This window comes from Cnephaeus nilssonii (genome assembly GCF_951640355.1).
Source record: "Cnephaeus nilssonii genome assembly, chromosome: 2".
Lineage (NCBI taxonomy): Eukaryota > Metazoa > Chordata > Mammalia > Chiroptera > Vespertilionidae > Cnephaeus > Cnephaeus nilssonii.
In genome coordinates, this window is record NC_137073.1 from 12,018,942 (window position 1) to 12,041,680 (window position 22,739).

A 22,739-nucleotide genomic window follows, 5' to 3' on the forward strand; every position below is an offset into this window, starting at 1 on the left:
GTGGGGTGCCTCACTCGGTCTCCCTCCCCACAGGGAGGGTCTCCCACATACAGCCCCCGAGGGAGGAGGGTGTCGCCCCAGGAGCTCAGAGGGGCAGGGGCAGGGGCAGGAGCAGCTGCAGAGGCCCTGCCATCCTCCGTCCATGGGGTGGGACGGACAGAGGGACGCCCTCCCCTGGCACAGGGAGCGAGGTGGGCTGCCTCAGGGCCTTACCCACCGCCAGGCGATTGCTGGCACCCACGCCGCAGTGCCGCCGCCCACCCCTCACCTGAGCCTCCTTTCCACTCAGGCGCTGCTCTACCCAATGCCAGGCGCTGCCACAGGCAGGGGCATGGGGCCCGAAGTGGGAGGCCGGGAATCCGCTCTGGTGTGGGCTCCAGCATCCGTGCCGAAGGCGACTCCGCGCCAGAGGCCGGGGCTTCGCCGCGCCTCGCTCTCCCCTGGTTGTCCCGGGGTTTGGGCCGGGACTGGCCGTCTCAGAGCTGTGCCTCTGCGTGTCAGGTTCCTCGTCAACAAGAGGAGGGCCCTGGAGTGCCCACCCGGGTGCTGCTCCATGAGGCAGATGGGTGAGAGCCAGGCACGGGATACCGCTAGGCGTGTGGGCTCCTAGCACCACATACGCATGGGCTTCTCACATAGCACCTGGACCAGGCACGGGATACCGCTAGACGCATGGGCTTCTCACCCAGCGCCTGGACCAGGACCCCCACTCGCAGGTGGGGAAACGGAGCCCAGAGAGGGAACATGCCCGTGCCCCTGGGCCAGCCTTCAGTGGACTCTGGCTCAGTTCCGGGAGGCAGCATGGATTACCTCTGACCCCAAACCCAGCGTGGCAACGTGTTCTTAATAACATCTCTTATTGATTTTGCAAGAGAAAAAAATAGAAATTTATCTTAGAGCTAACGCCTGTCAGCCTTTCTTTCCTCCGAAATTGCATGGTGCACACAATTACTATAAACATCAGCTGAGACCCAGGGGCGAGTGTGCGGGGCCTGGGCAATGTTCCCGGAATCTGACCCGTGCCCGTGCCTCGGGCGCGGACGGACAGCGGCTCCCTGGGAAGGCCTGGCACTGTCTCGGGCACCGCGAGTTGGACTGATCAGCCCCGGCGGCGTCAGCTCTCCTGGGAGCCCGGTCCCAGAGGCGCCCCACGTCTGGGAGGTGAGCAGAGAGGTGGGGGCTTGGAAGCTACAGAAATGATGGATTTTCTTGGGGAGAAACAAGTCCTTATCTTCACATGGACCCCGCGCTGCGAATGAAAAGCGCATTTGCACAGCTGCCCGGGGAGGCCGCGCAGCTCGCGAAGTGTCTGCAGGCTCTCGGTTGCATAGGAACGCCTCGCAGTACAGTAATGCGGCCGGGCTGGGCGCCAGGAAAACAACGGATTAATATTGGGAACGAGAAATTACCCACCACTGGGAAAGCAATTAGGTCCCTGATCCGAGCTCGTTACATAGATGGAAATAGATGCGGTCCGGGCTCCGCTCAGCGGGGCGCAAGGCACGTCTCCAACTTGCTGGGAAGCCGCTGGAAGGGGGAGGGGCGTGGGGGCCTGGGCAACGAGGACCCCACTCCTGGCTCTGAGGGGGGCCAGGGACCGAAGAACCAGCGAGAGAAGCCTGCGGACTCTAGCCGGGCAGGGAGCGGGGAGGCCTCCTCAGAGCTCACGGGGAAGGTGAGCCTCTGGGGCTGAGGGTGGGGCCGGCCTGGTCCTCCGCTCCCTGCCTTTCAGCCAGAGGCGTCTGGAGGGGCCCCGCTGGCCCCTGGGTCTGCAGCTGCCTGCCTGCGGTCCTATCTAGGCAGGACGAGTGCCCGGCATGCCAGATGGGCCCGGCCCTGCACGGTGGGTCCACTCCCTTCCTTTCCTCAGCGGAACACGTGCCCTTGGCCAGCCCCTCTCAGCTCGGCGAGGGGACAGAGCCTGCAGAAGCGGTTCCTCTGAGGGATCTGTCCTTTCCCGCGGGCGCCGGTGGGACGAGTGAGGGTGGCAGCAGTCCTGGCCGGACATGAGGGTCCAGGGAAGAGTCCACCCTCCCAGGCAGCTCCGCCAGCCCCCAAAGGAGGCAGGGATGTGCCTGGGGAGGGGATGCTGGTGGAGCCCCTGGGCTCACCCCTGGAGCGCTGGTGTCTGAGGCCTGGGCCCTGGACTGGCTCAGCCTGGCTCCAGGCTGGATGGAGGCCTCCCCAGCCCACCTCCCTGTCCCGGCCAAGCCAGACCTGGCTCAGGGAACCGGGACGGGGCTGAGTGGATGCTGCCCGCTGTGCTGGATCTTACGGGAGAGCGGAAGGCCCTGCCCCTGCAGCAGCCCTGCCTCCTCGACCTGTCACCCGTCTTCCCCAGGCCCTCCACCCTCGAGTCCCTTCTCCCCAGCAGCTCCCCTCCAGCGCTGGGGTCAGGGCTGCACTGAGGCCCGAGGGGGCATGGTGCTGAGCGGGGCCAGTGAGGGAGCCCACGCAGGCTGAGGACCAGTGCCCCCTCCTTCCGGTCAGCATCGCCGCCGTCTTGCTGTCTCCTCGCTCAGGCAGGTTTTGGGGCGTAAGGCTGTGGAGGGAGAGCACAGGGGGGTCAGGGTACCCAGCTCCCCCCGAGGGCTGCCCCACGTGCTCAGGCTGAAATCTGGACTGCCTGCGTTTCCACCCAAGGCCCGTGGAGATGTGGACCCTCCTGCAGCTCCCAGCGCCTAGAGCCGGCACTCCTGCACACTGACCCCCAACCTGGACAGGCTGGCCACCCCTCCAGCCGCCGCCCTGCTGCTTTCTCTTCCTGGCCAGCCCTGCATCTTTCAGGGTGCGGCTCAAACACCACCTCCTCTGAGAAGCCCTCGCCCTGTATATCCTCCATGGCTCGCCATGGCCCAGGGCGCCCCCTTCGATAATGCGCTTCTGCCCTTCGCGGCCTTGCCCTCTGCACACGAGGCCTGGGTCCGGGAAGCAGTGCCAGCCACGAGGGGCCCGCAGGAAGAAGGCGCATGGGGCTCCGGCCCTGCCTCCTCAGCCCCTCCAGCCCCAGCCAGGCTCCTGGGTGGGGAGGGGGTCTGAGGGCGGGCAGGCACCAGAGGGATGTGATGCTGGCAACTCGTCCCTATTCAGCCCAGACTCCTGTGGGGCTCAGGCAGAGAACCGAGCAGACCTGGGTCGACGACGCTCTGCTTCCTCTTGGCGTTGGTAACGATCTGGTTCTCGTTCATCATCTGGACGTCCTGGTCCTCCACGTGGCCGCTGCGGAGGGGAGATGGGAGACGTCAGGCCCCGCCGTCTGCCCTGTTCTCGGCAGGGCTGCCGGGGCTGCGGGCGGCTCGCCCACCTGATGGTGGTGTGTTTCTCCTGGTGGTAGATGTCCATGTCCTGGGTGAAGAGGATGGTGTGGTAGGGCAACGTGGGCTCGCACGTGGGCAGGATGCCCCCCACCAGGTGGCCCACCATGGCCAGGATCCCGTTGTACACGAGCAAGTCGTCCACCAGGAGCTGAACAGAACAGAGGAGGGGCTGGCGGCACGGCCGGCGGGGCCCCTCCCCACGTGACTGGGCACAGTGCGTCGCTGCAGAGCCTGCCTGCTGTGGGCCTGCGGAAGGCCCAGGCCGCCGGCCGCCGCTGCCGAGGAGCTGAGGCGCCTTAGCATGAGGCAGCGCTGGGCAGCCCCAGGCCCACTTTCCCCAGCCCAGGCCCCGGCACAAAGAGCTCCCTCGGTCAGTCCGACTGGAGGGGAGAAGAGGAGCGGAGAGAAAAGCCACTTTCTGTTTTCAGGGTGAGGATTCCAGCCCCTGGGAGGAGGTTTCCGTTCACGGTTGGCTGGGAAGCCTCCCTGCACGGAGGACCTGGCATTGTGTCTAAGGCTGCCACAGAGAGGAGCCAACTGAACCGCATCGCACGGTAACTGCCGGTGGCTAATTACCAACGAGCACAATTCTCTCAAAAAACCCGCTAATAAGCACTCACGCCAAACTCCTTCACCCCTCGATGGGGTGTTTTCGCATAATTCCACAGTTTGATCATCGACACGGTGGTAGGCAGATCGAAAATCACATACACCCGGTTCACCTGTTGGGGAGAAGAGCTAATTAACAGGCTTGTTTGCAAACAGAGGCTCTGGGCTGGGTGGGGGCGCCTGGGCTGCTGGGCCACGGCGCAGGGGTTCCCACGGCCTTTCATCTCCTCGAAGCCCATCGACAGTCAGGTCACGTGTGGCTGCGTTTGCAACAAAACGCTGAGCTGGCTCGTGGAGGCCTGCTTTCCTGGGCTGGCGTGGCCCCCATTTAAACCCCGCAGAGAAGTGGGCACCCTTCCCTTGCCTGCAGGTCAGGCCAGAAACACAGTCTGGGGCAACGAGGCCAAGGCACAGGCCTCGACCTGAGTGAGGAGCACTGTTTGTCCTTTCCTGATTGTAAACGGAAAGCACAGCGGACAGGCCCTGAGGCGCCGCTGGGTGATTTTCAGGACCAGCATCTTTGAACCTCTGTGGGGAGCGGGGAGGGGGTGGCTCAGATCAGCGGCAGAATCAGCTGGTAAAGTGGCACCTGATCGCCTCCCCTTCTCCCTTCCCAACAGACTCTCAAGTACCAGGGGCTCCTTGGAAGAGAGAATGAAGCAACACGCACCCAGCGGGCCCCGGGCCCCGGGCCCTGGCTGCTTTGCCCAGTGCGGCCCTGTGCTCACCTGTGGCCATCCTCAGAGTGGGAGTGAAAGACGAGGGCGCGTGCACTGGCCACACTCAAGCTGGCAGCAGGCTGGGCTGCCTGGGGCCACGACCTTGTGGCCGGGTCTAAGGCTGATGCATCTCTGCTCTCGCCTTAGTAATGGGGGGCTGGGGCTAGGGCGCTGGCCTCCACTCAAGGAAAGCTGATGGACCCTTGATGGTGGGGAGGGGGGCAATTTGGGGGAAGGACCTTTGGAAAACCTCCCTCCAAGAACTGAGAGAAAAATGTACCCCCTTACCCTCCTGCCCAACCCCATGGAGTGGAAAGGGGGACGTGTCAGTAGTCACACGGTCACGCAGACACTGCCACACATGACTGCCGGGCATTAGGCCCTGCGGCTGAGGCTGGCGGATGCTAAACCAACTGTCCCAGCTCCTGGCTGTCTCCTCCCGCCCTCCCACCACCATCCAGGCCCTGTGGGCGAAGCCCACCCCAGGCTCTCCGTCAGGCATTGGAGCAAAAAGGTCAGGAGGACCAACTGCAGGGTCTGTGGTTGGGGAAACTGAGTCAGTTGGCTGGAGGAGATGACCAGGCAGCCTTGGTGCCAGAGAGAGGGCATGATTGGGGTCAAGTGCCTGGTGACATAAGGAAGGAGCAGAAAGAGTGAGTGTGGAGAGGAAGGAGCTGGGAGGAGGAGGCCAGAGAGAAGCAGAGGCAGAAGAGGAGCGGAGAATGATGCCCGCAGGGAGTTGCACTGGGGCCTCCAGCTTCAGAGTCCCATGTGGTCCTTCATCTCCCCCGTGTCCCTTAAATGCCCCTCCTGCCCCTCCCCACAGCAAAGAGAAAGAACCGCTGGCCCAGAAGAGCCGACTCCTGCATGGTTCCCTGTATCCTGACTTGCTGCAGATGAACTTGGCCTGGAAGGAAGATGTGTCCCCGAGCCCGGGGACAGGAAGTCTCCATCCACCCGGGGCCGAGAGCCTCCGGAACCCACCAGGCCAGGCAGGATGGGGGCCAGCCACATGTGCCGGCCATCACTGGTGTCGTTCACTTGGTCGATGAGCTTGTCAGGGGTCCGCACGTCCCCACACACGCCCTCCAGGGAGTTCACGCTGTCGGGGAAGGCAGCGATGTCTGAGGAGGCCTCTAAGCTGCCATAACGTGAAGAAATGTGCTTGGACCCGCGCCACCCGCCAGCCTCCATCACACTGTGGGCTCGGGGACCGGCCTGGCAGGCAGAGCAGCCTGAGAGGTGACAGCCAATTGGACAGCTTCTGGGGAAATGCGAGTGTGAGGCTGAGGGGAGGGGGGCTGAGTGAGGATGGGAGCCCCAGTTTCACCAACTGCTAGAGGAAGGAACAAGATACGTGGCTGCCGCTCTGGAGAGTGGAGGGCAGGCTGTGCGAAGGGTTTCTCTTGCAAGGCGATGGGTCACGGCTGGGCCCTGCCTTGGGCTGTGAGGACCGTGCACGGCTGGGAGGGCTGGAGGGGGCCTGGCTCAGCGGCAGCCGCTCCCTGACGGGCATTAACTTGGGGCCAGAGAACCTGATTCCAGCTCTGGCTCTGTCCTTCTGACCCAAGGTCTTGGGCAAGTCACGGACGTCTCTGGGCTGGTTCCTCATCCATAAAATGGGTATAACCTCCTCCAAGTCCCAGAACTGATGCGAGGATCTCAAAGGACCCCGGATGTGAGCTCTCCCAGTAAAACCATGGAACCTAATGATCAAAACCAGCAAGAATCATTTATCCCCAGGTGAAGAGGATGGTGACACCAGGGAAGGCAGAAAAGGATGCCACTGGAACCCAGGGACCCCAGAGATGCAAGGCAGCTTTTGGGGTTTGACCTGCCCTGGCAGGCCCCTAACTGTGGGGTGTCGGGTTCCCAGAGGGGTCAGGCAGGTTCCATCAGAGAGACATGGCAGCTCAGTATCAAGAGCATGGTCTCTGGAATCGGACTCCCAGCTCCACCATGCACTGGCTGTGTGACCCTGGGCAAGTTACTCAACCTCTCTGTGTCTCAGTTCCTCATCTGTAAAATGGGAATAACAACACTCACATCACAAGATTGTTGTGAGGGCAAATGAGGTACCATGCGGCAAGCCCTGGCACAGAGGAGCCCTCAGTAAATATTAACACTGGGTTTGGGGGCCTGGTAGATAACAATAAGGACTGAGGGCTGAGATCAACTAGAAAGACGTGCTTGGCAGGGAAGGGTAGCAGATATTCCTGTCCAGCCCTCTTTACTGTTCATGATTGTGGCCTGGCACTGCCAATTTCTCAAGAAAAGCTAAAGACTGGGATTTTCATATGAAAACTAATTTTTTAAAAATACTTATTTAAAACAGTTAAAAACTCATTGGGTAAATCCTTGTGTGGCATTCCATGATCACAGGGTTCCAGGGTCAATACATTCAGGACACACTGAGGTGAGCACAGTGTGACAGGTCCCTCCCTACAGGCCTTGTCAGAGCCTTTAGCACTCCAAGGGGCCTGTGGTACTCCAAGGGGCCTGCAGCTGGTGGGCCTCCCAATCCCGCCAGCGACTCTGTGCTGTGGAACTCCTGCTGCGGGTCCTGGTTAGGCATGGCCGGAGCTGCTCGCTGCTTTGCTCACCCCCACGCGTCTGACTGTAAGCCGAGCCCACTGGCACGTTTATTCCCAGGTCTGGTCCCTACAGCGCCATTTCCCTCCACAGACAAGGCTTCTGCTCCTCCCACCCTCCGCGCTCCCTGCAGTTGGGCAGAGCCCCTCCTGCCCAGAAAGGATACTGTTTTCCGACAGAGGGATCTTCTCTCCCCGCTCATCGTACAGTTCGAGGCCGGTGAGACCAATGTAATAGGGGTCACCCCAACTGGTCAGGAGCTGAAACTGAAAAATGACTGGGGCACGCTATTAAGGAAAAACAGGCTTGATTTCCTGAGATCAAAGGAAAACAATGACAAAGATAACATAGGGATATAATGTTTTGGTTTGTACAGATGAACAAGAGCAAAAAATGAATTTTTCTCTCACTGAAACTGAATCCTGGCAAACCGTATGTGGCATCAGATTCTCTTTCATTTGAACTGTGTGTGTGTGTGTGTGTGTGTGTGTGTGTGTGTGTGTGTGTGTGAACTAAAACCTTTCTCCGGGCCCAGGAGACGAGGAGCAGGAGGGAATAGTGCTCTCCAGGGAGCTAAAAGGGTGGGGACACATTTGTGTCACAAATTCATTATATGGTGCTGAACAAACTGACCAGCCTCACACTGTCTCATGCCTCAGTTTCCCTGACTGCAAAGTGCCAAGAGCAGAGAACTTGTTCCCTCCCCGTCCATTCAAGTATGTGGTTGTCCCGAGGAGGAGGGCACGTGAGCTTCACAGAGGATGGGCTGCGGCAGGGCTGCAGGCCAAGGGTGTGCGGAGGGTGGGAGAAGGATACAGCCACAGGGCATCAGCGGGGCCTCGTAGTCCATGCTCGCCCGCTCCAGGCTTTTTGTGTCAAGCCTAAGGAAACACAAGACAGAACACAAGGGCTCGAATGGCGGGTCAGCTATTCCCAGTCACAGACTCTGAAGACAGATGGTAGTAGCATTCCGGGGGGGGGGTGGGGGGAGGGGGGCCCACGGCGAAGCTCCTGCTCGCATGGAGCTCCCGTTCTACTGGGGAGGCTTGGACACAGCCAACTCGGACACTGGCTTGACTGACGTGGACTCTTCTATGCCTTAAACTACCCGAGTGGTGGTACTCACATCCCAGGGTGAATGAGGAAAGTGGAGCTCAGAGCAGTGAAACCTCCTTCCTGCTCAAGGCCACACAGCTGGCAGGAGGCAGAACTGGGGTGTGACCCGAGGCTGTCCAGCTCCAGAGTTCCCTTAACCACGCCACCTCCAGCGAGGCACCTGACGGGCCCCGGGGTGGAGACGGGGCCCCGGGCAGGAAGGCGATGACTGAGCTAAGGAGGAAGCCGTGGGAAGAGTGAGAGCCATGGCTTCCCAGCACAGGGGCAACAAGAACGAAGGCCCTTAGGTGGGAAGGGGCTGGGGGGTGGTGTTTGCCACAGGAAGCAGCTGGGGGGGGGGAGGAGGAGGAGCTGCAGTGGAGAGTGGGGGCAGGGCAGGGAGAGGAGGCTGGAAGGTGGGCTGCACCCTGAAGGCTTGGGCTTCTTGATCCTGAGCAAGTAGCTTCACTAGCTGGGCCTCAGTTCCCACATCTGTAAAATGGGCAGAATCGTCCCTACCTGAATGAATGTGAAGCATGTGGCACAGAGCAGGTGCTCTGGAGGGAGAGCCCTCTCCTCCTCCATGCTCCTCCCCACCGGGCTTCTCTCCTGGTCTCAGCCAGTGCACTCCGCCCGGCCTGGTTTCCCTCCATTTCAAGGGCAATGTTATCATTATGACTGATCCCAGTGACTGGCCCAAGAGGTGGTCCCAGCCACCGTGGAGGGAAACTCATTTTGTTTCGAGAACTTGGCCCCTGGCACTGGGACATCAGGGGGTTTAAGCGAGTGGCCTTAATGTGGCATTTACAAATGGCTGTGAACTGAATGCAGCTGAGAACGGGGCCAAGAAATCCCAGTGAATCCATGAAATGTGAGGCGCTGTTCTCTCTGAATCTTTAAGTCAGGAGATGAGAGGCCAGAGAGAGAGGCCTTCGCTGAACCAGCCAGCGGCATTTCTGGAGCCAGGCGGCTGGGATGCTCTTTTCCCAGCAGGGAGCCTAACGCAGCAGCATTTAAAAGCTCCAGCACTCCAGCCGGTGAGAAACCCAAACACCAGACCAGGTGGGTACATCCCACAGGCTTCCGGGAGAGGCTTGGCTGAGCTTTAGAAACAGCCAAGTTGAAAAGCAATGCATTTGATCACCATTTCAAACCGCTTTAGGCGGACACTTCAGAGCGCAGGCAGAGCCCGCGCGCGGCGGAGGGAGGGTGTGCGCGCTCCTCACCTCTGGGCCGGCTGGGGCAGGAGCCGAGCCTGAAGGTAGTCCACAAAGAGGATTTCTTGAGCAAAATCAAAGTGGCAGTTGCCGGGCCCCTTCCGGATGAGAAAGCCCTCTGGAGGGGAGACGCACAGGCCGTCCAGGGAGACGTGGGCGATTTTGGCCTAGAACACAAAGGAAGGCCATGCCTGCAGGGGCCAGCGTGGGGGCAGCCGCGTGCGCTCAGCTGCTGCTGGAGCTGCTGTTTGTGACTCAGAGCCCCGCCTGAGAAAGAGCTGCCTCCCAGACCGTCCACTCTCCAGTGGCATCCCTTCTGTGCCCGGCTGTGCTGGGTGCTGGGCAGGCAGGAGACAAGGCAGGTGAGGCCCTGCCCTGGTGGACACGTCCCCGTGGCCTGAGGTGGTATGACATGGTGGTCAAGGGCATGGACTCAGGTGCTCTGACATCCTTCCCATGCCTCGATGTCCTTATCTGTTAAATGGGCTCAATAATGAGTTCACTTATGTAAAGTATCCAGGACAGGACATGCCTGGCACAAATACATGCCGCACTGCTCCTTCCGTCAGCCCTGGCACACACCTCACCACGGGCCCCTAGCTGTCCTTCTAGGGCAGTGTCCTTGGTGGTTTGTGGGTCCGCTTTGGTGGCAGAGCCTCCAGCTGGACCATCTCTCCCTCTGCCCCAGGCCCTGGCACACAACAGGTGCTTACTAAGAGCATGCGGAATCAATTGGATTTGGGCCAACAGGTCCCCCTGTTCTAGGCCAGATTTTGCCAGCCAGGTGGCTGGGACCTAGCAGTAAATCTCAAAGCCCCAATGGCAGGGTGTGAGGTGGCTCAGCTCTGAGTGAGCAGAGGGGATGATAAGCCAGCACCGCCCTCCAACCACACATCTTGGCATCCAGGCTCCGTGGCACCTCACTCCACCTTCATGACTAGCTATATGGGACCAGCTGCTGACCAAACGGGTGGAACTTTACCGGGAGCTCCGGGAGACGCCACGGGCCCCTCGCCCAGAGCGGACGCCTGTGCTCCTGGAGCCCTTTGTCCGTCAGCATTAGGGGAGCCCCATAGGCAGTCGGTCAGTCACAGGCACATAAACCTGAGCAGGGCAGGGTGACTGCTTTCGCTGGATATGAGGGCCCAAAAGCTGTCCCCATCCCCCTCTGTTTTCTTCAAACCCAATTCCCACCTGCCCGAGGCGGGACCTGTGGCCCTGGCCTGCAAACAGAGCACTCGAACCCCTGCCCTGGGCTGGTTCAGCCTGAGCGAACGGGAGCAACCAGCACCAGCCCTGGGTTAGCTGGCGCCTCGAGAGAGGAGGCCTCTCTTCTGCTGGGCTTGGCGCTTGCAAAAGCCTGGCACTGCCAGGTGTGCCCATGGAAAAGGCCCCCGAAAGCGAAGCTGGCAAGAGAGCCAAGCAGAGGCCCAGCACGTCCCTGTCCTCTTCCGGGGCCACCATCTCCTCCAGGAAGCGTCCCTGACTGCCCAGGCCACTGCTGTTCCCTGGGAGGGTTGGGGGGGGGGGTCTTTTATCACCTCATCTTAGCTAAGGACACTGGAGCTCAGAGAGGCTAAGCATCTGCCCAAGGACTGGAGTGATCGAAGCCCCGGCACCAGGAGCCCAGGCCTGGCTCTAACCCCCGCCAATGGCCCAGAGTCGGGGTGCCCTGGGGGCAGCCATCCAATTGGTTTGGGGGGGCACAGTTTCTTTTTTCCTTTTTTTAAAAAATATATCTTTATTGATTTCAAAGAGGAAGAGAGAGATAGAAACATCAATGATGAGAGATAATCATTGATTGCCTGCCTCCTGCACTCCCACTACTGGGGACCGAGCCTGCAACCCAGGCATGTGCCCTTGACCAGAACTGAACCCAGGACCCTTCAGTCCACAGGCCGATGCTCTATCCACTGAGCCAAACCGGCTAGGGCTGGGGGGCAGTTTCCACCACACTTGCTCCAGGATCCACCCTCTCCGACAGGGCCCATCTCCCGCCTCCCACGGTGGCCCCGAGCATGGTCGGGGGGCCAGACTGGGAAGCAGGGCTCTCTGCCCAATGTTCCCAGGACTTGAAGGTCAATGGCAAAGCCGGATTCACTCAACAGAATGTAGAGATCCAGAGGCACGAGTTGAAGCACAAGAATGTGTTTTTTATCTGACTTTTAAACGTGCTGAACCTGAGAGCGCACCTACACAGACAGGGCGGGCAGGGAGGGTTTGCAGCTGCTCCAGAGACAGCGCCAGGGGCTGGGCTGCCACCACTGCGGTACCCCAGTCCTCCGACCCCCGGGGCCTGCAGAGAACTCTGTGGCGTGCAGGACGTGGTGGGGAGCCCAGACCCGCGCTCACAGGCCTCAAGGCCAAGTCCTGGCATTGTCAACCTTCGCGTGGCCAAGGGTGATGACCACCCTCCTGAGGAGGTATTGTCCTCCCCGACACTTTACAGCCGCGGGCACTGAGGGCAGGGAAAGCGGCCACTTTCGGAGGTCACGGGGGGTCAGGGTCAGAGCGGAAATTCAGGCGCAGGGCCCGTGATTTGGCACCCGAGCTGCACGCTGTATTATCTGAGGTGTGCTATCACCATGGCGTCCACGCGTGGTGTTTCCTGGTTCACACAGGTCAGCAGCCCGTGGGGGGCACGGCTGCTCTCCCCACACTGCGGCAGGCGCCCTGCAGCCACGGGCGTGCGCTGTGCTCAGAACCCTGGATGAGCGATTGGACTTTCTGAACCTCACTTTCCTGAAGGATGAGGGTAACAGACCTGCCTCCAGCGCCGGGGGCGAGCGCCCAATGGAATGATGAGTGCTCTTCTCTTTCTGAGAAGCCCTTAGCCAGGGCCTGCCCACAGCGCCCGGGGACAGGGCACCACTGACCACCCCCGAGGGCTGGGCCCGAGGACCCCAGAGCCCCCAGAACAGACAAGGCGCCAGTTTCCCGAGTCCGCCCAGGCTCTTCAGGCTGCGTTTGCAGTTTGCAGGAGGAAACCACAGCCTGCTCTCCCGGCTGAAACCCCCATGGCCTTTGGGAAAGTTCTGGAGGATTTATGCTCCTCTCTGGCAGCCACACCAGCCATTCATCAAGGCGCCGTTTCCTTGACAGTGGGCTGAGCGGCCACCTGCCCCCCTTACCCCTCGATAGGTGTCCTCGGGAGATTTATTGTAGTTCCAGAAGCGCAGGCCCGCGATGCTCTCTGCTCTGTCGAAGCGGATCGTGACCACGTGGTCCAGCCCCGGCGAGAAGGGGATCAGCCACATATGCTCATCCTCCATCGTGATGTTGGCTCCATCAATTAACCTGCACGCAGCAGAGGGAGCGGTGAGGGGGGTGGTGGCCAGCGCGGGGTCGACACCCTCTCACCGCCCACTGCACCCCTGCCTGCTGGAGCCTGACTGACTGGAGTGAATTCAGGGACGTGAGCCTAATTAATCAACAGTGAGAGGCCACTTCTCCACTGTGAAATGAGACAAAAGAAAACAGGAAGAAAAACAACAGTTTGTGCCGTTTAAGGTGCGGTGAAGCCATCATCCGAGTTTCTTAAAAGGGGGCAGATGTGCCATTTTCCAGGACCCTCAAACCAGCGGTCCCATTTCTAGGTTTCTCCCCAGGGAACATCTAGTCCACCTGCTGGAACGGCTGTCTGCACGAGACATTCCTGATCGTCTCATTGTTTACATTAGAAAAGAGGGAACTGCGGCCTCAGAGCAGGGGGAGGTTAAGTAAACCTGTTCGGCTGTTCAGTGCCCACCACGGGGCGGGCGCAGCCACAGGGGAGAGGCGGGCTGCGGGCGGCAGGGCCCTGCTCTTACTGCTGGGAAATGAGGACCAGGACCAGGAGAGACTGTGCGAAGGTGCAGCGCGGTGGGGGCGGAGGCAACCATTTCCTCTGTGAAGGCTGTAGGGACTCTGGTGCGTTTGAAAGAATCTGTCCCTTCTTTCTTGTGCTGGGAGGGACACGGGAGCCCAGCGTGAACCTGGCAGCTCGGGGGTGGGACAAGCACGGGGGTAGGAGTCTTGGGGAAGCTGTAACCCCGCCGCCTGCCGCATGAGCATCGCGGGGAGCTTCCCAGCAGGAGGAGCCCCAGCCCTCCGTGCTCCCCGCCGCTGCTCTGAGCTTGTCATCTTGCTCAGGTTGCTCCGTCCGGGCCAGTTTCCGCTTCTCCTGCTCCAACATCCTGCCTCATCCTCCTCAGCTCTGCCCGTGTTTGTCCCCAAGACTGTCCTGCCCGACTTCCCTGGACACCCAGGCCCCGCCCTCCTCCTGTGGCTCTGGCCACGGCTGGCACTGCCACCGAGAGGCCTGGGGACAGGGGCCTTCCTCACTCTCCTGGTGACTTGAAGCTCTGCCCTGTCTCCTGGTTGTACTGGATTGTATTTTTCCTCACCTGAGCACATGCTTCTTGATTTTTCAGAGGAAGGGGAAGGAGAGAGAAACATCAATCAGCTACCTTCCCATATGCGCCCCAACCAAGAACCAAACCCGCAACCTAGGGATGTGCCCTGACGGGGAACTGAACCCACAACCTTTCGGTGTATGAGATGATGCTCCAATCAACTGAGCCACCCAAGCCAGGGCTATTTCCTATACTTTAAAATAAAATAAACTTTTATTTTTTTCCTTTTCTACATTTAAAAATTTTAGATTTGGAATAAGTCTTATAGTCAAAGCGTTCATCCAAGGAGGGAATGTTCTTTGCTTTTTCTCTAAAAGGCGGTTATTAAATTGATGGATGGTGTGTCTTACAATGGCTGGCATCTTAAACCAAGGAAATTCAGCGAGTTAACAGTGGGGGGTGTGGAGTCAAGCTGACTGAGGACTACACCAGAGAACCTTCTATTTCCTTCCAAAAGCAATTCCCTCTCTGTCCTAGGCCTGTGGCTGCCTCCAGAGCAAGACTGCTGTCCAGTTCTGAGAGGAGAGAGAACTGCTGACGCGTTCACAACTGATGCGTGTGGGAGGGCCATAGACACCCTCAACGATACCCCAATGACCCTTCCCAGCTCTGCCCACCAAACAGCCTTGAATCAATGACCAACCCAGTAGCCATGAGCAGCCCTAGAGGCCAGATTAAGGTCTCTAAACACCGTTTTCCACTAAAGGAACCGGGCTTTGTGGACAAGTGGCTGAGTCCATATCTGGGACAAGAAATATACAAGATGAGTACACCTGAAACTTATATAATAAAAGAATTTTTAAAAAGAAATATGTAAGCCCTAACCGGTTTGGCTCAGTGGATAGAGTGTTGGCCTGCAGACTGAAAGGTCCCAGGTTCGATTCTGGTCAAGGGCATGAACCTTGGTTGTGGGCACATACCCAGTAGGGAGTGTGCAGGAGGCAGCTGATCGATGTTTTGCTCTCATCGATGTTTCTAACTATCCCTCTTCCTTTCTCTCTGTAAAAAAATTAATTATATATATATATATATATATATATATATATATATATATATTTTTTTTTTTTTTAAAAGAAATACAAAAAATGAGCCTGGAATGACCCATTATATCAGAAAGCAGGGAAGTTGCCAGAGACCACTGTTTTAAAAAGGATCCAGGAGCCCAGCCGGCGTGGCTCAGTGCTTGAGCATCTACCTATGAACCAGGAGATCACGGATCGATTCCCGGTCAGGGCACATGCCCGGGTTGCAGGCTCAATCCCTACTGTGGGGCGTGCAGGAGGCAGCCCATCAATGAATCTTTCTCATCATTGATGTTTCTCTCTCTCTCTCTCTCTCTCTCTCTCTCTCCCCTTCATTTCTGAAATCAATAACATATATTTTAAAAAAGAAATAAAATAAAAAGGATCCAGGAGCTCCCAATGTCTAAGACAGGGGTGGTCTGGCTCTGTCATGGCATCAGGATGAGTTAGTTAAATGTTTGACCGCATATAGCAGGCTAATTTTTACGTTGATAATTTTGTATGGCCCGCAAATGACATTATAAATATCCAAATGGCCCCAGGTCTAAGAGCATCCAGTTGAGCATCAGTAGGATAAAAACTACAACAGATTGAAACCCTTCCAAAACAGGGCATTTAAATCGATGATTATGATAACCAAAATAACCAAATGTGCCCTGGACAGTGTGGCTCAGTGGTTAGAGGGTTGGACTGAGCACCAAAGGGTCAGGTTCAATTCCAGGTCAAGGACATGTACCTGGGTTGCAGGTTCAATCCCAGGCCCCAGTCAAAGAGCGTGGGGGAGGCAACCAATCAATGTGCCTCTCTCACATCAATGTCTCTCTCTCTCTTCCTCCCTCCCTCCCTCCCTCCCTCCCTCCCTCCCTCCGTTCCTCCCTTCTACTCCTTCTAAAAATCAATGGAAAAATATCCTTGAGTGAGGATTAACAAAAAATAAATAAGAACAAATAACCAAATGTATTAAAGGATGCTAGAGAAACAACTTGTTTTTTTGGAAAACTAAGAAATAAAAGGAAGGAATCAAACATTTAGACTGCCTTTCCTGTTTGACTTACACCTCAGAGTAAACAAATAATTGAGGGAAAATTTCTCTTTACTGATGAAAAAAAGAAGATAGCATCAGTGTATCACCAGTTTGCAACCCCTAATAAATTAATGGACCTAGCCACTGAGCTGTGGCTGCCAGTCACAAAAAGCCTGACAACCCCTGAAGGGAATAAACAACGACATCCACACCCCAACAACCCAGCCTCAGTCTGATCAGGCCTCTGGATCTAGAGGACGTTTTATAGGAAACACAGGGCCAGGCTGGGGTGCGGCTGTGCCCCTCCCCCATGTCCCTGTTCTGTGATAAGGAAACCAGGCAGGGGAAGACAGGATCAGTCAGTGCTTAAGTGCATGGGCATTGCTCTCCCATGCCTGCACCTAATCATGACTCGGCTACCCGGCTGGTCTGAGTGACCTTCGGCCAGTTTTTAACCCCTCTCTCCCTCAGTTCCCAGGGGTACCTATCATATTAGTAAATGGATGGATATCTGTAACCTGCTTAGCACCTGGCGTTTAACAATGGCTAAAAAACATGGCAACTATAATTTCAGTTATTATTTCTATTGTTATTGAAGAGGTTAAGAAACTTACTAGCTGGCAAGGGGCAGAGCCAGGATTTGAACTCTCATCCCTCTGACTCCTGGACTCCTCTGTTCGCAGGGCCAGGCAGGGCCGCTGCCCTGAGGGGACAGTGCTCCTGGGCAGGTTATGGGCCCCATGGATCAAGGCTCTATTTCAGGCTGTCCTCTGACCGACTTGACCCGACCTGGGCTTCTGAGACCTGACCATGCAGAGGAGCGTGCGGGGACTTCCTCAGCAGCCACTTCAGTCTCAGGAGGGGACAGCTTTCTCCCTGAGAGGCGAGGCTGCTCACGAGGAAAGGCAGGGTCATCCCTGCAAAAGCTCCCCGAGCAGCCACTGTGCTGGTGGCCGGAGCTAAGCCTGGTGGAGAGAACAAAGCACAGCTCTGTCTGGAAGCAGGAGAGCCTGGCTTCGAACCCAGCCTGCACTCCAGCTGTGCGGTCCTGGGGGTGCCCTCCCTTTCTGAGCCTTGGGTTCCTTAACTCTCAGATGAGGTGACCACAGACCTTGGGGTGGCCGGGGGCTGTCTGACATTTGAATCTCAAGTCTAAGATGCAGGACAGGCCCCGGACCTGCTGCCATGAGTTAAGCTTCTTGCAGACACCTACTTGTCCAGGGTCCGGGAGTCATCCGTGTATTCCGGGAGGTCATTTAAGTCCCTGGGGGAGGCGGAGATCTGGTGCAGGCTGATGGGCAGGGCCTGACCATCCTTGCCCACCACTTCCAAGCCCGTGAGTCCCAGGTAGTGCAGGTCCCCCCAGGAGGCAGTGAAATTCAGCTGAAGGCCTGCAACAGGAAGGAAAGTGGTGTGAAGGAGGAGCCTAACATGAGAGGAGAGGAGGAATGGTCTTTAGCGCCTGCATTGGGCCAACTGGGAAACCCAGACACAAAACCCCGCCCCTTTCCTCAGGGTGCCTGGGGCTGGGATGCTGCTGACAGTTCACAAAATGTTTGCCGGGTGAATGGGCCAGTGCTGTTTAAACCTGTGCAGTCCTGGGTCCTTTCTCTACCCCTTAATCATGTCACCCCACTTGACGTTTAACAGCCTAGAGTGGCTTCCCATGATGCTTGGCCAACAGGCTTGCCCATCTGGCTTCTATGTCTCTAACCTCATCTTGCACCAGGGGTTCCTGGCCCAACTAAGATGGCATCCCGTCACTTTACTCTTCTCTCCCGTCAGGGCCGCTGCTCATGCTGCTCTCTCTGGAGCGCACATGCCTGGCCCCCTGGTGCTCGTCCTTCAGATGCCAGCTCACCTCCTCAGGGAAGCCCCTTTGACTACACGGACCCTCCATTCACAGCTGCTGAGTCACTGTGAACTTGCCCTTCCACGCCCTGGTCGCACTGCCATCTTGCGACCCCTTGGTTCAATATGCCAGACGGTTAACCCGAGGACAGAAACCCCATCTGTTTTGCTTTGTCCCCAAAGCCCGCCACAGTGCCATTCAGTACAGGGAGAGTGATTAGACAAGTGTAAGTGGAGGCAGCTACAGCACTAAGCCACAGCACTGGGAATGGATGTTTTATGCAAATCGGCTGCTACCATGAGGATTCAGGGTAAAGGAAGTGGCCACTTCCACCCTTTTCCCGCCCACCTGCTCCATTAGAGACCACGTGGATTTTACAAGGGCCTCCTGTGCGCCTGCGGCACAGGAGGCCCTTGTAAAATGTGAGTCGTCCACTGGCCCAGAAAGCTCCAACCAAATGCGCCTCTTGGTCGGGCCTGTCGGGCTTCTGGCTGGAACTTCCTTACCTACTGGTCTCCCATGAGGGTGGGACCACGCCCAGTGAGCTCCCCCACCTTGAGGGCCTTGGAGCCCATAGCACCCTTTCGGATGGCTGTGCTCAAAAGACTCATGCTCTCTGCAACGTGTGCAGCATGCCCGCCCTGCAGCGCTGGAGAAAACAGCCTGGATGTCACGGGTCCCACCACCGGCTCCGAGGAGGAGGTGGAGCCCAGGGAGGTCTCCGGACATCCCTGTGAGGCCAAGCCAGGCCTGTCATTTCCAATGTGCGTTGTGTAGCTTGGCCTCAGACCCTTCTGCTCGCCTGGGGCCAGGGTAACCGAGCATCTTGGGGTCAGTGAAGAAGACCTGTGACCAGCATGGTATGGGCACAGGCAGCTCTCACAGCATTGGCAGACTGCAAAATGGCCACGAACCACCCCCTCCCACCAGCCCCTGCCTCCGCAGTGTGACTCAGCGCTTCCCCCAGCCAGAGGTGGAGTCTCTTCCGCTCCTTGAGCCTGGGCCCGGTGATCCGCTTTGGCCCGTGAGACAGAAGCAGAGGTACTGCAGGCAGAGCCTGCAAAGCACGTGTGCACTGGGGTTGTCCTCTCTCTCCACACTTGGGGTCTGGCCACAGGCAGGAGACAGGTGAGCCCCTTCGCCCCTCACTGGCCAACAGCCTCCCAACTGCAGGACATGAAGGCATCCGAGATCATTCAGCTGCCAGCCCACTGCCAGCTGAGCAGGCTCATGAGCAGGCCCAGGAGATGCCAGCCAAGCCAGCTCAGCGGAGAACTCCCAGCCACACCACTGACACTCTCCCCTCTGAGTCTGTGCTCAGATGCCCTCTCCTCCGAGAGGCTCTCCCCCACCGGAGCTCAGAGAGCACCACGCCCTGAACCCTGCCCTGCCCTTGTCACAGCACCTGTCCCTATCTGACAACCCGTTCCAGGTTCACTTGCTGATTTGTTTTTCTCAGTCTTCCCCACTAGGATGGAAGGCAGCTCCCTGCGGGCGGGAACTCCGTGCACTCTGTGCACTGTTGTATCCCCAGAGCCTAGAACAGTGTCTGAAAAACAGATGGTCAGGGGAGGCCTTTGTCTTTTGAAATGAGTGCCTGACTGAAGAGTAGGTTTCGGTGGATACCTGCAGGTAAGTGAATCCACGTGAAATCATGGAGTTTCACCAAATTCAGCATTAATGATAGATATTTACTAATCACTTACTACGTACCAAGTCCTGCCCCTGGACCTGGAAATACAGGGTAAACACAGAGCAAAATCTCTGTAGGAGCTTCTACTGCAGTGAAGACACACAACAAACACCTAATGAACCAATAAATATGATTGTTCCTCAGCGCGCCGAACGCCATGGGGAAGATCAGAGAGCTGGGCTAAGGGGTGGCTGAGAAGGAGCGGGGCGGTCAGGGAGGGCTTCTCTGAGGGCCGACATTCGAGCTGAGACCTGGGGGATGAAGCAGGCTGCCATTCTTCAGCATGTCTGGAAGAACACTCCCAGTTGAGAGGACAGAAGGGCCTTGACCCTGGTTTGGGAGCCACGTGGCTGGTGGCTGGAGCCAGGCGACCGAAGGAGAGGGAGGTGGAGGGAACGACTCAGAAGCGCTGGCAGCACGTGCTTCAGAAGGTCGGGCCAGGGCTGGCCACGCCATGGAGTCTGGGGTTCTCCTCTGCACTGGGGAGTAAGGGGGGGGGGGTCAGGTTTGAAACAGGGGCGCCCCACGTGATGTGATCTGCATCTCAGAAAGTGACTCGGTTGGACCTTAGGAGACCAGGGAGGAGGCTTTTGGATACGGATGGCCTGGACCAGGCGGTAAGTGTGACTGCAGGGGACAGGGGACGGGTTCGGGTCAGCTTTGGAGACAGCACTCACTGCCAGACTCTCAGTGGCATGTAGGGAGTGAGGGGAAGAGAAGATGCTTTTGACCCAAGTTCCAGAGTGGGTGTGGGTATCGCTCCTGAGACGGAGGCGGCCTGAGGGGGAGGAGGGAGCCGGTTTGGGTGAGGGGATCAGTGTAGGGACCAGTGCCAGCCCCCCTTTGTGAAAACAAGACTTGGCATCCCAACTTGCCCTTCCTTTGCCTGGAAGAGGCTCTGCGAGGCCATTGGATTCGGGGCTGCTCGCCTGTCGGAGCTCACATCCATGCTCCACATTCATTTTCCTTTGGTGTGCCCATCAGTATTTATATACAAGGAAGTTAATTTTGTTATTTCTCATCCATGTTTCAACTCTCTCAGCTCCTTTCCTCTTCATCACTGCTGATATTTGCAAAATGTCCAAAACGCCTGTCATCTGCAGATTTGCAAATCATATATCCCTTTTCAAAAACATTAACAGGAGCCTGGCCAGTGGCTCAATGGTTAGAGCATCGGCCCAAGCACCGAAGGATTTGGGTTCGATTCCCGGTCAAGGGCACATATCTGGGTTGCAGATTCACTCCCTGACCCTGGTCTGGGTGAGTGTGGGAGGCAACCAGTTGATGTGTTTCTCTCATATCAATGTTTCTCTCTTTCTCCCCCTCTTCTTCCCTTCCACACTCTCTGAAAAGCAATGGAAAAAAATATCCTCATATGAGGATTAACAACAACAAAAACATGAACAGGACTGGCTGTATGTACCAAGCCAGTCTGCACCGGCTGGTCCAGGGGGTAGGATTTTGGTCAGTGTGCGGGAAAGCCAAAGGCACAGAGGCGGGAGACAGACATCAGGGCCCGAGCGTGCAGAGGGGGCTCGCCAAGAGGTTCCCCTGCCTCTGAGGTTGCACTTTCCTGCAGCAAAAAGGCCTCGGAGCCCACTCCAGGCTCCCAAAGGCACCGAGATCACGTTTCTGAGAAAGGTCAGGCGCTGGCTCAGTGGGAAGGACATTTGCAGACGCATCTTTGGGGGAACCACCAGATGAGGGGGACAGAGGCTGCCCCTTTCGTCTTCTCGTCACTACTCTGACCCCCCTGGAGCAGTGCGGGTGGCTGAGCCTCAGCACGGGCTCCAGGGACGCCCTTGAGCCAGGCCTGGCCACGCGTGGTTTCCATCTCACACCTCCCTCCTGGCCCGGGGACCAGTGATTGGTTTAAAGGTGTTTGGGCATGTGATCCAAGCCGGGCCAAGGAGAGTAATTCTGGGAGTGCTGACCTTTGACAGCCACAGCTGAGTCCCCCCACTTATGGCTACCCTTGGCCTTGCCCCTCTCCAGGCAGCCCATGTCCAGTGACATGCTGGTTTAGGCCTGTAAAGGCCTTGTGCCCTCACTCAGCTCCGGACAATGCAGGGCTGCCACAGCTCAAGCTCCCTGTGGAGCTGGCAGAGGCCTCCATGTGAGTCCGAGGCTCAGCTTCTCCCTCTGCCCCGTCCTGCTTCCTGTCCTCCCCAGGAACGTGCCCCAGCCAACTCCACCCCAGAGTCTGCTTCCTGGAAACCCAGTTGTAGTCGGCCCTCCACAGACAGGGATGGAGAGGGAGGGATGGAGAGGGAGGGATGGAGAGGGGGGGCACACTGGGCAGAGGGCACAGCTTGGGCGGGGGACAGGTGGGGGCTCAGAGACGGGTATGGGGAGGAGGACCGGCTGAACCAAGATGTCTGGCTTCGTTCTAGAGATGACGGGGGAGGCGGCAGAGGGAGCGTGACAGAAGTTAACTGGAAGGAATGAGTGCTCAGGGGGCAAGAAAGAGCAGGTGAGAATGCAAGGAGCAGGTGAGCCACGAGGCTCATTAACAGGGACCAGGAGGGAGGCGCGCGCAGTCAGCGGCCACCTCTGGCCTGAAGATCCAGGGTGCAGGCAGAGGGCTGGCCTGCGCGCGCGTGGAGGAGGAGGGGTGGCTGCAGGGTCACATGGGAAAAGACGAGAGAAAGACAGTGAAGCCCAGATGGGATTTGCTCAGAGGCCACCAACCGGCAGCCAGCTGGCCGATACACATGTGTTTTGTTTGGCTCATTAGTTGTTTGAAAATATTATAAAATTAGTCACCAACATTTAAAAAGCTGAAGATTTCACATAAAAATCCAAAATCCGACTTCTCAGAACTGGCTGCTGCCCACCGGGCGCAGGGAGCAAGCAGGTGTCTTAGCTCCTGCTGGTTTCAGCCCGCCGGCCGCACAGCCCACATCTGTGCAGACCCTGTCCCAGGGACCAGGACGCCCGACCCCCGAAGGCCCCCCTTCCCGACACTGCCCAGGACAGGGTACTCACAGATCCCGTGGTAGACGCCCGGTTCCGGGGTGGTGACTTCGGGCACAGGGGCACTGGGTGGCAGCTCCACTTCCGGGACCTGCACGCCGGTTAGGGGAGAAGCAGAGGCAAGGGGTGACCCACAGGGCTGGCTGGCAATGTGTCCAGCTCATGCCCCAGGGAAGTCCCCGTGGCCCTTCTTGTGTTTTCTGTCTCTGTGGAGGCTCATGACTGGTAA

At 57.9% G+C, this 22,739-nt stretch overlaps 1 protein-coding gene across 11 annotated transcripts in view; it reads right to left on the reverse strand.

Annotated features, from left to right (window-relative positions):
• Window positions 1-815: 815 nt before the first annotated feature.
• Window positions 816-22,739, reverse strand: part of KATNIP (katanin interacting protein) — a 202,281-nt gene continuing 180,357 nt past the window's right edge. For 5 of the 11 annotated variants that reach the window (XM_079796321.1, XM_079796323.1, XM_079796319.1 and 2 more), the window contains 11 exons: window positions 22,523-22,601; window positions 17,203-17,380; window positions 12,681-12,846; window positions 9,559-9,716; window positions 8,054-8,118; window positions 7,404-7,514; window positions 5,630-5,781; window positions 3,938-4,039; window positions 3,305-3,465; window positions 3,131-3,219; window positions 817-2,542 (listed from right to left, as the gene is read on the reverse strand). In XM_079796321.1, coding sequence (XP_079652447.1) covers window positions 2,487-2,542; window positions 3,131-3,219; window positions 3,305-3,465; window positions 3,938-4,039; window positions 5,630-5,781; window positions 7,404-7,514; window positions 8,054-8,118; window positions 9,559-9,716; window positions 12,681-12,846; window positions 17,203-17,380; window positions 22,523-22,601 — 1,317 coding nt within the window. In that variant the 3' untranslated portion in view covers window positions 817-2,486. Of the gene's footprint in view, window positions 2,543-3,130; window positions 3,220-3,304; window positions 3,466-3,937; window positions 4,040-5,629; window positions 5,782-7,403; window positions 7,515-8,053; window positions 8,119-9,558; window positions 9,717-12,680; window positions 12,847-17,202; window positions 17,381-22,522; window positions 22,602-22,739 lie in introns of those variants that run through there. The other 6 variants (XM_079796325.1, XM_079796324.1, XM_079796320.1 and 3 more) reach the window with 3 other exon arrangements.